Genomic DNA, 17767 nt, shown 5'->3' on the forward strand with positions numbered 1-17767 from the left:
CCAGGAGGTACTTAATTGCTGCCCAGGGCGCCCCCCCCTGCGCCCTGCACCCTACAGTGACCGGAGTGTGTGGGTTAGTGTGGGAGCAATGGCGCACAGCTGCAGTGCTGTGCGCTACCTCATGTGAAGACAGGAGTCTTCTGCCGCCGATTTCGATGTCTTCTTGCTTCTGCCGGCTTCTGTCTTCTGGCTCTGCGAGGGGGACGGCGGCGCGGCTCCGGGAACGGACGACCAAGGTTAAGATCCTGTGTTCGAAACCTCTGGAGCTAATGGTGTCCAGTAGCCTAAGAAGCGCAACCTAGCCGCAGTTAGTAGGTTTGCTTCTCTCCCCTCAGTCCCTCGTAGCAGAGAGTCTGTTGCCAGCAGAAGCTTTCTGAAAATAAAAAACCTAACTAAAATACTTTCTTATTAGCAAGCTCAGGAGAGCCCACTAAAGGCACCCAGCTCTGGCCGGGCACAGATTCTAACTGAGGTCTGGAGGAGGGGCATAGAGGGAGGAGCCAGTGCACACCAGTAGTACTAAATCTTTCTTAGAGTGCCCAGTCTCCTGCGGAGCCCGTCTATTCCCCATGGTCCTTACGGAGTCCCCAGCATCCACTAGGACGTTAGAGAAATAATATTGTTGATCTAGACTTCTGGTGAGGTATTGGCCCAGGCCTCCTGAAACCTCATCAACCATGTGCCCACCTTGGGAGACCCAAGGTGCGCTGGGAGACAGTCATGCCACGGTCTTGTCCGCAGGTTTAGAGTCCTGCTTTCGGGCTGTGGACTGGGAACGGCCTCTGCCTCTGTTTCCAAAAGCTTGTCCACCAAAAGCCCTACCTCTGGCACGAAAGGACCGAGTCCCAAAAGAATTGAACACCGGACCAGGAGTAGTTTCTTCTTACCGGTGGCGTGGTTCTAGGATACATAGTGGGCAGAAACTTAGATTTTCCCACCGTGGCTTGTGAAATCCACTTGTCCAATTCTGGACCAAATAATGCTTCCCCCACAAAGGGGATTGCTTCCACTGCCTTCTTTGAATCTGAGTCCACCTGCCAATCCCTGAGTCACAGAATCCATCTGGCAGATCTAGCCGAAGCTGAGATGCGTGATGCTATCCTGCTAGCATCTTTTGCAGCTTGGCAAATGTACGTGGCCGACTCACGGATATGTTCCACTAGTCAAACTATTTCTTCCTATTATCTTCCGCCACTGCTTGAACTATTTGCCCAGCCCAAGTGGCGATAGCCTTATTAACCCAAGCACTGACAATTGTAGGTCTCTGTGATACTACTGCAGCCACAAAGATGGATTTATGGGCCTTATCCAACTTACAATCTGACACATCCTTTAGTGTAGTCACGTTCGGTATCGGTAAGAATGTCGTCTTTGACAATCTATCCAGAGAAGCATCCACAATCAGTGGTACCTCCCATTTGGACATGACTCCCTTAGGTAGGGGATAATTAACTGTGAACTTTTTGGGTAATTGGAAGCGTCTATCTGGCTGCTTCCATGCTTCTCCCATTTGATCTTGGAGTGTCTGAGGAATCGGAAATACTGCTGCTTGTGGTTTCTGAGACTCAAACAGATCAAAAACTTCAGGCTCCTTAATCTCCTCCTCTTTGAAGGACCTGTTTAACAGCTTTAATAAGGGAGTCTAACCCTTTGACCTCTGCGTCCTCCTCCTGAGGACTAACATCAATTATCTCTTCAACTGACTCCCTCTCTTCCTCATCTGCCAAGAGACCTTCCTCCTCTTCCTGCAGGACAGGAAAAGGTCTTTTTACAGATTTGCGCACAGTCTGTTCTACCTGTGCGGGCGGAGTAAGACTAAATAGGAATTCCTCCATAGTTTTTGAAAAACCTGCAGCCCATTCTAAATGTTGCTTGCGAGATTCCGCCATTTCCTTAGAAATATCTGCCAGGGCATTTTCCCATAAACCGGATGGACCACTGCTTCCAGGTTGAGCGTCCATTCCCAACATGTGTCGCACACCCCGGAGCTGCCAACATTTGTGCTCTTTTTCTCACATTTTGAACATGCATAACAAGTCTTTGTGGTTTTATTTGGTGCTTTAGACGCCATGTTAAAACACACACACACACACACACACACACACACACACACACACACACACACCAACCAGCAGTGCTTTCACCCTATTGGTATAGATGGAGAAAGACCGTAGGAATATGGGGAGTAATGAAAAATAGGAGTCACACAGCTGAAATCGTATATAAAAATTTGTAAAAAAAGAATAAAAAGAAAAAAATATTTTTTTTTACCAGCCAGACGTTTACAACCCCCACACCACCAACTGTTGATACAGCTTGAATTGTAACCGGGTTGAGAATTCTGATGCTCCCCCTCCGCAGGACCTGTCAGCAGTGTCCCTTGGAAGACAATTACATTTATCTTAATTAACCTTTCAAAATTCAGAGAGATCTCAACAGCAGTGCTCCTATATTTCCTCTCTGTTTGGCCCAGAGCCAGTGCAAGTAGGGCTCCCCATCTTACTGTACATGTATTGTGGGAATACATCAGAACATGGCTGCTGTAATAAAGCATCTAAATGCAGAACAAGGAGCTTCTTGTGTCTCCGCCTTCCTCACTGAATATTGCCCGCTCTAACTGCGCGCCCAAACTATAAAAATAAGATTTTACTTACCGGTAAATCTATTTCTCGTAGTCCGTAGTGGATGCTGGGGACTCCATAAGGACCATGGGGATAGACGGGCTCCGCAGGAGACGTGGGCACTTTAAGAAAGAATTTAGGTTCTGGTGTGCTCTGGCTCCTCCCTCTATGCCCCTCCTCCAGACCTCAGTTAGAGAAACTGTGCCCAGAAGAGCTGACAGTACAAGGAAAGGATTTTGGTAATCCAGGGCAAGATTCATACCAGCCACACCAATCACACCGTATAACATGAGTTTATAACAACCAGTCAACAGTATGACAACAACAGAGCATCAGGTCCAACCCTGATGCAACCATAACATAACCCTTATTGAAGCAATAACTATATACACGTATTGCAGAAGAAGTCCGCACTTGGGACGGGCGCCCAGCATCCACTACGGACTACGAGAAATAGATTTACCGGTAAGTAAAATCTTATTTTCTCTAACGTCCTAGTGGATGCTGGGGACTCCGTAAGGACCATGGGGATTATACCAAAGCTCCCAAACGGGCGGGAGAGTGCGGATGACTCTGCAGCACCGATTGACCTTGTGTTTGCTCAGGTGGACATGATGGCGGGATGCCATCATGTCCACCTGAGCAAACACAAGGTCCTCCTCAGCCAGGGTATCAAACTTGTAGAACTTTGCAAAAGTGTTTGAACCTGACCAAGTAGCCGCTCGGCAAAGCTGTAATGCCGAGACCCCTCGGGCAGCCGCCCAAGAAGAGCCCACCTTCCTAGTGGAATGGGCCTTAACTGATTTTGGTAGCGGCAATCCAGCCGCAGAATGAGCCTGCTGAATCGTGTTACAGATCCAGCGAGCAATAGTTTGCTTTGAAGCAGGAGCACCAAGCTTGTTGGAAGCATACAGGATAAACAAAGACTCTGTTTTCCTGACCCTAGCCGTTCTGGCTACATAAACCTTCAAAGCCCTGACCACATCAAGTAACTCGGAATCCTCCAAGTCAGTAGTAGCCACAGGCACCACAATAGGTTGGTTTATATGAAAGGATGAAACCACTTTCGGCAGAAATTGTGGACGGGTCCGCAATTCTGCTCTATCCGCATGGAAAACCAGATAGGGGCTTTTATGTGACAAAGCCGCCAACTCTGACACACGCCTAGCCGAAGCCAAGGCTAATAGCATGACCACCTTCCACGCAAAATATTTCAACTCCACCGTTTTGAGTGGTTCAAACCAGTGGGATTTCAGGAAACTTAACACCACGTTAAGATCCCAAGGTGCCACAAAAGGAGGCACAAAAGGGGGCTGAATATGCAGCACTCCCTTTACAAACGTCTGAACTTCAGGTAGAGAAGCCAACTCCTTTTGAAAGAAAATGGATAGGGCCGAAATCTGGACCTTAATGGAACCCAATTTTAGGCCCAAATTCACTCCGGACTGTAGGGAGTGAAGGAAACGGCCCAGCTGGAATTCCTCCGTAGGAGCATTCCTGGCCTCACACCAAGCAACATATTTTCGCCATATACGGTGATAATGTTGGGCTGTCACGTCCTTCTTAGCCTTTATCAGCGTAGGAATGACATCATCCGGAATGCCTTTCTCTGCTAGGATCCGGCGTTCAACCGCCATGCCGTCAAACGCAGCCGCGGTAAGACTTGGAACAGACAGGGCCCCTGTTGCAACAAGTCCTGTCTTAGAGGAAGAGGCCACGGGTCCTCTGTGAGCATCTCTTGCAGATCTGGATACTAAGTCCTTCGTGGCCAATCTGGAACAATGAGTATTGTTCTCACTCCTCTTTTTCTTATGATCCTCAGCACCTTGGGTATGAGAGGAAGAGGAGGAAATACATAGACCGACTGAAACACCCACGGTGTCACCAGGGCGTCTACAGCTATCGCCTGAGGGTCTCTTGACCTGGCGCAATACCTCTGTAGCTTTTTGTTGAGGCGGGATGCCATCATGTCCACCTGTGGCAGTTCCCACCGACTTGTAATCTGTGCGAAGACTTCCTGATGAAGTCCCTACTCTCCCGGGTGGAGGTCGTGTCTGCTGAGGAAGTCTGCTTCCCAGTTGTCCACTCCCGGGATGAACACTGCTGACAGTGCGCTTACGTGATTCTCCGCCCAGCGAAGAATTCTGGTGGCTTCCGCCATCGCCACCCTGCTCCTTGTGCCGCCTTGTCGGTTTACATGAGCCACTGCGGTGATGTTGTCTGACTGAATCAGAACCGGTTGGTCGCGAAGCAGGGTCTCCGCTTGACGTAGGGCGTTGTATATGGCCCTTAGTTCCAGGATGTTGATGTGAAGGCAAGTCTCTTGACTTGACCACAGACCTTGGAAATTTCTTCCCTGTGTGACTGCACCCCAACCTCGGAGGCTTGCGTCCGTGGTCACCAGGACCCAATCCAGAATGCCGAATCTGCGGCCCTCGAGAAGGTGAGCGCTCTGCAGTCACCACAGGAGTGACACCCTGGCCCTGGGGGATAGGGTGATTAACCGATGCATCTGAAGATGTGATCCGGACCACTTGTCAAGTAAGTCCCATTGAAAGGTCCTCGCATGAAACCTGCCGAAGGGAATGGCCTCGTATGATGCTACCATCTTTCCCAGGACTCGAGTGCAGTGATGCACTGACACCTGTTTTGGTTTTAATAGGTTCCTGACCAGTGTCATGAGTTCCTGAGCTTTTCTGGTCTGTGTCTAGAATCATGCCCCGGAAAGGCAGACGAGTCGTAGGAACCAACTGCGACTTTGGAATATGCAGAATCCAGCCGTGTTGTCGTAACACTTAGAGAAAGTGCGACGCTGTTCAGCAACTGCTCTCTTGATCTCGCTTTTATGAGGAGATCGTCCAAGTACGGGATAATGGTGACCCCTTGCTTCCGCAGGAGTACCATCATTTCCGCCATTACCTTGGTAAATATTCTCGGTGCTGTGAAGAGACCAAACGACAACGTCTGAAATTGGTAATGACAATCCTGTACCACAAATCTGAGGTACGCCTGATGAGGTGGATAAATGGGGACATGAAGGTATGCATCCTTTATGTCCAGAGACACCATAAAATCCCCCCCTTCCAGGCTTGCGATGACCGCTCTCAGCGATTCCATCTTGAACTTAACCTTTTCAGGTATATGTTCAGGGATTTTAAATTCAATATGGGTCTGACCGAACCGTCCGGTTTCGGGACTACAAACATGGTCGAATAATAACCCCTTCCCTGTTGAAGGAGGGGAACCTTGATCACCACCTGTTGAAGATACAATTTGTGAATTGCAGTTAACACTATTTCCCTCTCGTGGGGGGAAGCTGGCAGGGCCGATTTGAGGTATCGGTGAGGGGGCATCTCCTCGAATTCCAGCTTGTACCCCTGAGACACAATATCTATTGCCCAGGGATCCAACTGTGAGTGAACCCACTTGTGGCTGAAATTTCGAAGACGTGCCTCCACCGGGCCTAGCTCCGCCTGTGGAGCCCCAGCGTCATGCGGTGGATTTTGTAGAGGCCGGGGAGGACTTCTGCTCCTGGGAACCAGCTGTGTTGTGCAGCTTCTTTCCTCTGCCCCTGCCTCTGGCAAGAAAGGACGCAGCTCAGATTTTCTTGTTTTTCTGTGATCGAAAGGGCTGCATTTGATAATATGGTGCTCTCTTAGGCTGTGAGGAAATATATGGCAAAAAAATTTGACTTTCCAGCAGTAGCTGTGGAGACCAGGTCCGAGAGACCTTCCCCAAACATTTCCTCACCCTTGTAAGGTAAAACCTCCATATGCCTTTTTGAATCGGCATCACCTGCCGAGTCCACAGGACCCTTCTGGCAGAAATTGACATAGCATTTATTCTAGAACCCAGTAGACTAATGTCTCTTTGTGCATCTCTCATATATAGGACAGCGTCTTTAATATGCCCCAAGGTCAACAATATAGTATCCTTGTCTAAGGTATCAATTTCCTCAGATAAGGTATCCGTCCATGCTGCTACAGCACTACACACCCAGGCCGACGCGATCGCCGGCCTCAGTAAGGTACCTGAATGTGTATAAATGGACTTCAGAGTAACCTCCTGTTTGCGATCAGCAGCATCTTTGAGGGTAGCCGTATCCTGTGACGGCAGGGCTACCTTCTTGGATAAGCGTGTTAAAGTTTTGTCCACCTTAGGGGAAGATTCCCACCGTTACCTGTCCGTTGGCGGGAAAGGATACGCCATAAGAATCCTTTTGGAAATCTGCAGTTTTTTATCTGGAGATTCCCAAGCCTTTTCACATAACTCATTTAACTCGTGTGAGGGGGGAAAGGTTACCTCCGGCTTCTTTTCCCCATACATATGTACCCTCTTGTCAGGTACTGGGGTTTCCTCTGTGATGTGCAACACATCCTTAATTGCTATAATCATATAACGGATGGATTTAACCAATTTTGGCTGTAACTTTGCATCATCGTAATCGACACTGGAGTCAGAATCCATGTCGGTATCCGTGTCAACAATTTGGGATAGTGGGCGCTTCTGAGACCCTGACGGCCTCTGCGACATAGGAACAGGCACGGGTTGGGACCCTGACTGTCCCGAGGCTTCAGCTTTTTCTAGCCTTTTATGCAAGGAATTAACATTATCATTCAAAACCTTCCACATATCCATCCAATCAGGTGTCGGCGCCGTCGGCGGAGACACCACATTCATTTGCTCCCGCTCTGCTTCCACAGCCTTCCTCATCAGACATGTCGACACAAGCGTACCGACACACCACACACACAGGGAATGCCCTATTTGAAGACCGTTCCCCCACCAGGCCCTTAGGAGAGACAGAGAGAGAGTATGCCAGCACACACCCCAGCGCTATAACCCAGGAATAATAAGATTTTACTTACCGATAAATCTATTTCTCGTAGTCCGTAGTGGATGCTGGGACTCCGTAAGGACCATGGGGAATAGCGGCTCCGCAGGAGACAGGGCACAAAATAAAAGCTTAAGGATCAGGTGGTGTGCACTGGCTCCTCCCCCTATGACCCTCCTCCAAGCCTCAGTTAGGATACTGTGCCCGGACGAGCGTACATAATAAGGAAGGATATTGAATCCCGGGTAAGACTCATACCAGCCACACCAATCACACCGTACAACTTGTGATCTGAACCCAGTTAACAGTATGATAAACGCAAAGGAGCCTCTGAAAAGATGGCTCACAACAATGATAACCCGAATTTTTGTAACAATAACTATATACAAGTATTGCAGACAATCCGCACTAGGGATGGGCGCCCAGCATCCACTACAGACTACGAGAAATAGATTTATCGGTAAGTAAAATCTTATTTTCTCTGACGTCCTAGTGGATGCTGGGACTCCGTAAGGACCATGGGGATTATACCAAAGCTCCCAAACGGGCGGGAGAGTGCGGATGACTCTGCAGCACCGAATGAGAGAACTCCAGGTCCTCCTCAGCCAGGGTATCAAATTTGTAGAATTTAGCAAACGTGTTTGCCCCTGACCAAGTAGCTGCTCGGCAAAGTTGTAAAGCCGAGACCCCTCGGGCAGCCGCCCAAGATGAGCCCACTTTCCTTGTGGAATGGGCTTTTACTGATTTTGGCTGTGGCAATCCTGCCACAGAATGTGCAAGCTGAATTGTACTACAAATCCAACGAGCAATCGTCTGCTTAGAAGCAGGAGCACCCAGCTTGTTGGGTGCATACAGGATAAACAGCGAGTCAGATTTTCTGACTCCAGCCGTCCTGGAAACATATATTTTCAAGGCCCTGACAACGTCAAGCAACTTAGAGTCCTCTAAGTCCCTGGTAGCCGCAGGTACTACAATAGGTTGGTTCATGTGAAATGCAGAAACCACCTTAGGTAGAAATTGAGGACGAGTCCTCAATTCCGCCCTGTCAGAATGAAAAATTAAGTAAGGGCTTTTATATGATAAAGCCGCCAATTCTGACACACGCCTGGCTGAAGCCAAGGCTAACAGCATCGACACCTTCCATGTGAGATATTTTAAGTCCACAGTGGAAAGTGGTTCAAACCAATGTGACTTTAGAAAACTCAACACCACATTGAGATCCCAAGGTGCCACTGGAGGCACAAAAGGAGGCTGTATGTGCAGCACCCCTTTTACAAATGTCTGAACTTCAGGTACTGAAGCCAGTTCTTTCTGGAAGAAAATCGACAGGGCCGAAATTTGAACCTTAATGGACCCTAATTTTAGGCCCATAGACAGTCCTGTTTGCAGGAAATGAAGGAAACGACCCAGTTGAAATTCCTCTGTAGGGGCCTTCTTGGCCTCACACCACGCAACATATTTACGCCAAATGCGGTGATAATGTTTTGCGGTTACGTCCTTCCTGGCTTTGACCAGAGTAGGAATGACTTCTTCTGGAATGCCTTTTTCCCTCAGGATCCGGCGTTCAACCGCCATGCCGTCAAACGCAGCCGCGGTAAGTCTTGGAACAGACAAGGCCCCTGCAGTAGCAGGTCCTTTCTTAGAGGTAGAGGCCACGGTTCGTCCGTGAGCATCTCTTGAAGTTCCGGGTACCAAGTCCTTCTTGGCCAATCCGGAACCACGAGTATAGTTCTTACTCCTCTCCTTCTTATGATTCTCAGTACTTTTGGTATGAGAGGCAGAGGAGGGAACACATACACTGACTGGTACACCCACGGCGTTACCAGAGCGTTCACTGCTATTGCCTGAGGGTCCCTTGACCTGGCGCAATATCTGTCCAGTTTTTTGTTTAGACGTGACGCCATCATGTCCACCTTTGGTTTTTCCCAACGGTTTACAATCAGGTGGAAGACTTCTGGGTGAAGTCCCCACTCTCCCGGGTGAAGGTCGTGTCTGCTGAGGAAGTCTGCTTCCCAGTTGTCCACTCCCGGAATGAACACTGCTGACAGTGCTATCACGTGATTTTCCGCCCAGCGAAGAATCCTTGCAGCTTCTGCCATTGCCCTCCTGCTTCTCGTGCCGCCCTGTCTGTTTACGTGGGCGACTGACGTGATGTTGTCCGATTGGATCAACACCGCCTGACCCTGAAGCAGAGGTTTTGCTTGACTTAGGGCATTGTAAATGGCCCTTAGTTCCAGAATGTTTATATGAAGAGATGTTTCCATGCTTGACCACAAGCCCTGGAAATTCCTTCCCTGTGTGACTGCTCCCCAGCCTCTCAGGCTGGCATCCGTGGTTACCAGGATCCAATCCTGAATGCCAAATCTGCGGCCCTCTAGTAGATGAGCACTCTGCAGCCACCACAGGAGAGACACCCTTGTCCTTGGCGACAGGGTTATCCGCTGATGCATCTGCAGATGCGATCCGGACCATTTGTCCAGTAGATCCCACTGAAACGTTCTTGCATGGAATCTTCCGAATGGAATCGCTTCGTAAGAAGCCACCATTTTTCCCAGGACCCTCGTGCACTGATGCACTGAGACCTGGCCTGGTTTTAGGAGGTTCCTGACTAGCTCGGATAACTCCCTGGCCTTCTCCTCCGGGAGAAACACCTTCTTCTGGACTGTGTCCAGAATCATTCCTAGGAACAGTAGACGTGTCGTTGGAATCAGCTGCGATTTTGGAATATTTAGAATCCACCCGTGCTGACGTAACACTACCTGAGATAGTGCTACTCCGACTTCTAACTGTTCCCTGGATCTTGCCCTTATCAGGAGATCGTCCAAGTAAGGGATAATTAAAATGCCTTTTCTTCGTAGAAGAATCATCATTTCGGCCATTACCTTGGTAAAGACCCGAGGTGCCGTGGACAATCCAAACGGCAGCGTCTGAAACTGATAATGACAGTTTTGTACTACAAACCTGAGGTACCCTTGGTGAGAAGGGTATATTGGGACGTGGAGATAAGCATCTTTGATGTCCAGAGACACCATATAGTCCCCTTCTTCCAGGTTCGCTATCACTGCTCTGAGTGACTCCATCTTGAATTTGAACCTTTTTATTTAAGTGTTCAAGGATTTCAGATTTAAAATTGGTCTCACCGAGCCGTCCGGCTTCGGTACCACAAACAGCGTGGAATAATACCCCTTTCCTTGTTGCAGGAGGGGTACCTTGATTATCACCTGCTGGGAATACAGCTTGTGAATGGCTTCCAAAACTGCCTCCCTGTCGGAGGGAGACTTTGGTAAAGCAGACTTCAGGAACCGACGAGGGGGAAACGCCTCGAATTTCAGTTTGTACCCCTGCGATACTACCTGTAGAATCCAGGGATCCACTTGCGAGTGAGCCCACTGCGCGTTGAAATTCTTGAGACGAGCCCCCACCATATCTGAGTCTGCTTGTAAAGCCCCAGCGTCATGCTGAAGACTTGGCAGAAGCAGGGGAGGGCTTCTGCTCCTGGGAAGCGGCTGCATGGTGCAGTCTTTTTCCTCTTCCTCTGCCCCGGGGCAGAAAGGAGTGGCCTTTTGCTCGCTTGTACTTATGGGAACGAAAGGACTGAGTTTGAAAAGACGGTGTCTTTTTCTGCTGATGTGAAGTAACCTGGGGTAAAAAGGTGGATTTTCCAGCCGTTGCCGTGGCCACCAGGTCCGATAGACCAGCCCCAAATAACTCCTCCCCTTTATACGGCAATACTTCCATGTGCCGTTTGGAATCCGCATCCCCTGACCACTGTCGCGTCCATAACGCTCTTCTGGCAGAGATGGACATAGCACTTACTCTTGATGCCAGGGTGCAAATATCCCTCTGTGCATCACGCATATATAGTAATGCATCCTTTAAATGTTCTATAGTTAACAAAATATTGTCCCTATCCAGGGTATCAATATTCTCAGTCAGGGAATCCGACCATGCGACTCCAGCACTGCACATCCAGGCTGAGGCGATTGCTGGTCGCAGTATAACACCAGTATGTGTGTATATACTTTTTAGGATATTTTCCAGCCTTCTATCAGCTGGTTCTTTGAGGGTGGCCGTATCAGGAGACGGTAACGCTACTTGTTTAGATAAACGTGTGAGCGCCTTATCTACCCCTAGGGGGTGTTTCCCAACGCGCCCTAACCTCTGGCGGGAAGGGATATAATGCTAATAATTTTTTAGAAATTAGCTGTTTTTTTATCGGGGGAAACCCACGCTTTATCACACACCTCATTTATTTCCTCTGACTCAGGAAAAACTATTGGTAGTTTTTTCACACCCCACATAATACCCTTCTTTGTGGTACTTGTAGTGTCAGAAAGGTTCAATGCCTCTTTCATTGCCGTGATCATGTAACGTGTGGCCCTACTGGACATTACGTTTGTCTCGTCACCGTCGACACTAGACTCAGTATCTGTGTCAGGGTCTGTGTCGACCCACTGAGGTAACGGGCATTTTAGCGCCCCTGACGGTGTCTGAGACGCCTGGACAGGCACTAATTGATTTGCCGGCTGTCTCATGTCGTCAACAGTTTTTTGCAAATTGCTGACATTATCACTTAATTGTTTAAATACAATCATCCAGTCAGGTGTCGACTCCCTAGGGGGTGACATCACCAACACAGGCAACTGCTCCGCCTCCACATCATTTTCCTCCTCATACATGTCGACACACGCGTACCGACACACAGCACACACACCGGGAATGCTCTGATAGAGGACAGGACCCCACTTAGCCCTTTGGAGAGACAGAGGGAGAGTCTGCCAGCACACACCCAGCGCTATATATATATATATATATATATATACAGGGATAACCTTATATAAGTGTTATTCCCTTATAGCTGCTGTTATTATCGTTATTTGCTGCCAAAAATGCCCCCCCTTCTCTTTTTTACCCTGATTCTGAAGCAGGACTGCAGGGGAGAGTCAGGGAGCCGTCCTTCCAGCGGAGCTGTGAGGGAAAATGGCGCTTGTGTGCTGAGGAGATAAGGACGTCGTGAAGGGGCGGAACCTATCTCCCGCTTTTTTGTGTAAAAATGGCAGGGGTTAAAATACATCCATATAGCCCAGGAGCTATATGTGATGTATTCTTTTTGCCACCTAAGGTATATACTGTTATATTGCGTCTCAGGGCGCTCCCCCCCAGCGCCCTGCACCCTCAGTGACCGGAGTGTGAAGTGTGCTGAGAGCAATGGCGCACAGCTGCGGTGCTGTGCGCTACCTTAGTCTGAAGACAGGATGTCTTCTGCCGCCGATTTCACCGGACCTCTTCGTCTCTTCTGGCTCTGTAAGGGGGACGGCGGCGCGGCTCCGGTGACCCATCCAGGCTGAACCTGTGATCGTCCCTCTGGAGCTAATGTCCAGTAGCCTAAGAAACCCGATCCACTCTGCACTCAGGTGAGTCCGTTTCTTCTCCCCTTAGTCCCACGATGCAGTGAGCCTGTTGCCAGCAGGACTCACTGAAAATAAAAAAACCTAAACTAAACTTTTATTCTAAGCAGCTCAGGAGAGCCACCTAGATTGCACCCTTCTCGGCCGGGCACAAAAATCTAACTGGGGCTTGGAGGAGGGTCATAGGGGGAGGAGCCAGTGCACACCACCTGATCCTTAAGCTTTTATTTTGTGCCCTGTCTCCTGCGGAGCCGCTATTCCCCATGGTCCTTACGGAGTCCCAGCATCCACTAGGACGTCAGAGAAAACACAGTAACTTAATGTTAACCCAGTAGCTGCTGTTTATATATTGTTTTTGCGCCAAATTATGTGCCCCCCCTCTCTTTTTACCCTCTTCTACCGTGTATCTGCAGGGGAGAGAGCCTGGGGAGCTTCCTCTCAGCGGAGCTGTGGAGAAAAAATGGCGCTGGTGAGTGCTGAGGAAGAAGCCCCGCCCCCTCGACGGCGGGCTTCTGTCCCGCTTAAATATGTAATTTTTGGCGGGGACTCATACATATATACAGTGCCCAACTGTATATATGTTAAACTTTTGCCAAAAGAGGTCCCAATTGCTGCCCAGGGCGCCCCGCCCTGCATCCTTACAGTGACCGGAGTATGTGAGGTGTGTGGGAGCAATGGGGCACAGCTGCAGTGCTGTGCGTTACCTCAGTGAAGAACGGAGTCTTCTGCCGCCTGTGAAGTCTTCTTTGCTTCTCATACTCACCCGGCTTCTGTCTTCCGGTTCTGCGAGGGGGACGGCGGCGCGGCTCTGGGATCGGACGGCGAGGGTGAGATCCTGCGTACGATCCCTCTGGAGCTAATGGTGTCCAGTAGCCTAAGAAGCAGGACCTAGCTTCAGAGAGTAGGGCTGCTTCTCTCCCCTCAGTCCCACGATGCAGGGAGTCTGTTGCCAGCAGAGCTCCCTGAAAAAAAAAAACCTAACAAAATACTTTCTCTCAGCAAACTCAGGAGAGCTCACTGAAAAGCACCCAGCTCGTCTGGGCACAGTATCAAACTGAGGTCTGGAGGAGGAGCATAGAGGGAGGAGCCAGAGCACACCAGAACCTAAATTCTTTCTTAAAGTGCCCATGTCTCCTGCGGAGCCCGTTTATCCTCATGGTCCTTACGGAGTCCCCAGCATCCACTAGGACGTTAGAGAGAAAAAATGGGCGCAACCGAAATTTTTCATTCACTCTGCTGCTTAACTGTCCTGCAGCGAGGAGACTAGAGCCTCTTTATGCCCTTCCGTGCCTCTCCCTGCATGTTCACAAGCTAGCCTGCCCCGAAACAGCCCTATTACCTGCGCCTGTATGTCGCGATGCACCCCCTACGCTGGATGCACGCCCGTCAGACTCCCGCCGTCTGACCGCCGCTCCGGAGCTGCCTTCCACCGGACCTGTGCCACTTGCTTGCGCCATCCCTCCACAGGACCTGATCCGGCTGCTTCCTATCTAAACTGCTGCGCCCAGCGAGGGAGTCTAACACCTGAGCCTGCTAGGGAAGTCTAAGAGACGTGCTTCCCCAGTCCCCCTCTGTCATAGCTACTCACTGTTAGTAGATCTCCTGAGTGAGATGCTGATCCCTTCCACCGGGATCTTTGTCTCACATGTACTTAAAAGTACTTTAGTGATAGCCTGCACCCTCCTTTCAGTCAGGTGGGATCAGCCCACTGAACTATTTAGATAGAAAACCTTTTATGGAGGAAGAGCTCCTTTCCTGTGCTTCTACCTCCTAGCACAATTTTTCAAACTGGAGGGATAAGGGGGCGTGAAGGGGGAGGAGTCATTTTCCCTAATTTTTTTATACTACATTGTGCTACCTCCGGTCTGCATACTTCCCACCCCAGCTGTCTAACTACTGTCCCCTAGTGGATGATAGAGAAACATGTGAACTTTGTAGTCTAGCAAGGAGCTAGGTAAAAACAAAAAAGGCCACTTACCCAGAGATGCAAATTGTTTGTGCAAAGACAGCCGAGACAGTAGCCGGGACCGCAGCAACTTAATGGTCTTCTCCATGTGACTGGCACTGAGAGCGTTGTCTGCTATGACAGCAAGCTGAGGATAGAAGTACAGCTAGAAATACTGGCTTCACGTTGCAGCTAGAATATTTGCATCTGCTAAATTTCCATGTATATTCACTTAATAATCCTCGGAAAGGAATTCTGGAGAAGTTTCTAATTTGTAGCAACCTGACCATGTAATAATGGCCTATTTACAAATACTGCATTTTGGTGACGTAACCAGCAGTGTTTTCCAGGCATTGTCTGAAAATGTTCTCTCTGTAATGAATGCCAGAGTCCAACCAATACCACAGTGTGTAATAACCCCTAAACCAACCACTGGTAGAAATAAGCTTATGAAACGCTGTTGTAGTGAACAATGAAAGCTAAATATTTTATCCTAAAACAAGCAGCAATATCTTCTTTACCTGCGGTTGGTCTGTTGGGAAATGCAGTCCACCCATTGCCTGTACCCATAGGTAAGGGTGTCCGACATCTGATATATAGTCACTCAGGTCCAAGATTCTGCAGTGGTATGAGGAATAATGAGAATTTTCTACTAAAGCGAATATTATTATACGTAAGTATAATGTTATTAACTGCTCTTCATCGTAACTCATCATTTTACCAATTAAAATTAGCACAGCTTAATCAATATTTTGAAGTAATGGAACACAACTCACCCCACTTTATCAAACTGGTATCGATTGGCTGGATTTGGGGTTCTCTTGCCATCATCTCCAGTGTAGAGGCACCGGAGAACTGAATCAGGGTTCAGCAGATCGCTAGTGAAGGAGATTTTAAAGAACATGGAAAAAATTTCAATGAATACAGGATTTTTTTCATCCATTAGTATGGTGAAGCCTCGGCAATTCCCTGAATCTTACCCCGCACTGATGGCATTTACCAATTCAGATGCTGGTGTGACCTTTGCCTTTACAGTGAGTATGTTGAGGTTCATAAGGAAGTAGAAAGTCAAATATAGAGAGCTGCAATCTATGAAGACAAAAGAAGACTGCGATAAACATATAATTATACTAAACAAAAAATATTCTACGTTGATACTTAGAATACTTACCTTTGCACTTAATTATAAGGGAAACACACATTGGATGCCTCTTTAACATTTCCTTCCTCTTATCGTCCAGTTGAACCCCAAGTGTTGGGCGTCGCCGCTTCTACAGAAAAAATAAACACAATTAAGTTGTGAAATGGATAAGACGCATGGAAGGATAAGAAATAGGATATCTGCAAATCAAGCATACTCAAACCTTTACACTGTTTTTTGCATGCAGGATAAGAAGGTGCAAATGTCACTACAACTACAGCAAGCATATGTTTGCTTCCACTGTCTTTCCTACACTATACAAAGAAAATAAGAATTTACTCACCGGTAATTCTATTTCTCGTAGTCCGTAGTGGATGCTGGGAACTCCGTAAGGACCATGGGGAATAGACGGGCTCCGCAGGAGACTGGGCACTCTTAAAAGAAAGATTAGGTACTATATCTGGTGTGCACTGGCTCCTCCCTCTATGCCCCTCCTCCAGACCTCAGTTAGGGAAACTGTGCCCGGAAGAGCTGACATTACAAGGAAAGGATATTTGGAATCCAGGGTAAGACTCATACCAGCCACACCAATCACACCGTACAACTTGTGATAACCTTACCCAGTTAACAGTATGAACAACAACTGAGCCTCACTCAACGGATGGCTCATAACAATAACCCTTATTCAAGCAATAACTATATACACGTATTGCAGAAAGTCCGCACTTGGGACGGGCGCCCAGCATCCACTACGGACTACGAGAAATAGAATTACCGGTGAGTAAATTCTTATTTTCTCTGACGTCCTAGTGGATGCTGGGAACTCCGTAAGGACCATGGGGATTATACCAAAGCTCCCAAACGGGCGGGAGAGTGCGGATGACTCTGCAGCACCGAATGAGCAAACACAAGGTCCTCCTCAGCCAGGGTATCAAACTTGTAGAACTTTGCAAAGGTGTTTTAACCCGACCAAGTAGCCGCTCGGCAAAGCTGTAAAGCCGAGACCCCTCGGGCAGCCGCCCAAGAAGAGCCCACCTTCCTTGTGGAATGGGCTTTTACTGATTTTGGATGCGGCAATCCAGCCGCAGAATGAGCCAGCTGAATCGTGCTACAGATCCAGCGAGCAATAGTTTGCTTTGAAGCAGGAGCACCCAGCTTGTTGGGTGCATGCAGGATAAACAGCGAGTCAGTCTTCCTGACTCCAGCCGTTCTGGAAACATATATTTTCAAAGCCCTGACTACGTCCAGCAACTTGGAGTCCTCCAAGTCCCGAGTAGCCGCAGGCACCACAATAGGTTGGTTCAAATGAAAAGATGATACCACCTTTGGGAGAAATTGGGGACGAGTCCTCAATTCTGCCCTGTCCATATGGAAGATCAGATATGGGCTTTTACATGACAAAGCCGCCAATTCCGACACACGCCTAGCCGATGCTAAGGCCAACAGCATGACCACTTTCCACGTGAGATACTTTAGTTCCACGGTCTTAAGTGGCTCAAACCAGTGGGATTTCAGGAAATCCAACACAACGTTAAGATCCCAGGGTGCCACTGGTGGCACAAAAGGGGGCTCAATATGCAGCACTCCCTTAACAAACGTCTGACCCTCAGGCAGTGAAGCCAGTTCTTTTTGAAAGAAAATGGATAGGGCCGAAATCTGGACCTTTATGGACCCCAATTTTAGGCCCATAGTCACCCCTGACTGGAGGAAGTGCAGGAATCGACCCAGCTGGAATTCCTCTGTAGGGGCCGTCCTGGCCTCACACCAAGCAACATATTTTCGCCATATACGGTGATAATGCTTTGCGGTCACGTCCTT

At 48.7% G+C, this 17767-nt stretch overlaps 1 protein-coding gene across 6 annotated transcripts in view; it reads right to left on the bottom strand.

The window, feature by feature from the left end:
* THOC5 (THO complex subunit 5) overlaps nucleotides 1-17767 on the bottom strand; it is a 170364-nt gene that overhangs the window by 35107 nt on the left and 117490 nt on the right. For all 6 annotated transcript variants that reach the window (XM_063913351.1, XM_063913352.1, XM_063913346.1 and 3 more), the window contains 5 exons: nucleotides 15980-16079; nucleotides 15789-15897; nucleotides 15585-15686; nucleotides 15330-15426; nucleotides 14842-14956 (listed from right to left, as the gene is read on the bottom strand). In XM_063913351.1, coding sequence (XP_063769421.1) covers nucleotides 14842-14956; nucleotides 15330-15426; nucleotides 15585-15686; nucleotides 15789-15897; nucleotides 15980-16079 — 523 coding nt within the window. The remainder of the gene's footprint in view (nucleotides 1-14841; nucleotides 14957-15329; nucleotides 15427-15584; nucleotides 15687-15788; nucleotides 15898-15979; nucleotides 16080-17767) is intronic.

The sequence above is a fragment of the Pseudophryne corroboree genome, chromosome 1 (genome assembly GCF_028390025.1).
Source record: "Pseudophryne corroboree isolate aPseCor3 chromosome 1, aPseCor3.hap2, whole genome shotgun sequence".
NCBI classification, from domain to species: domain Eukaryota; kingdom Metazoa; phylum Chordata; class Amphibia; order Anura; family Myobatrachidae; genus Pseudophryne; species Pseudophryne corroboree.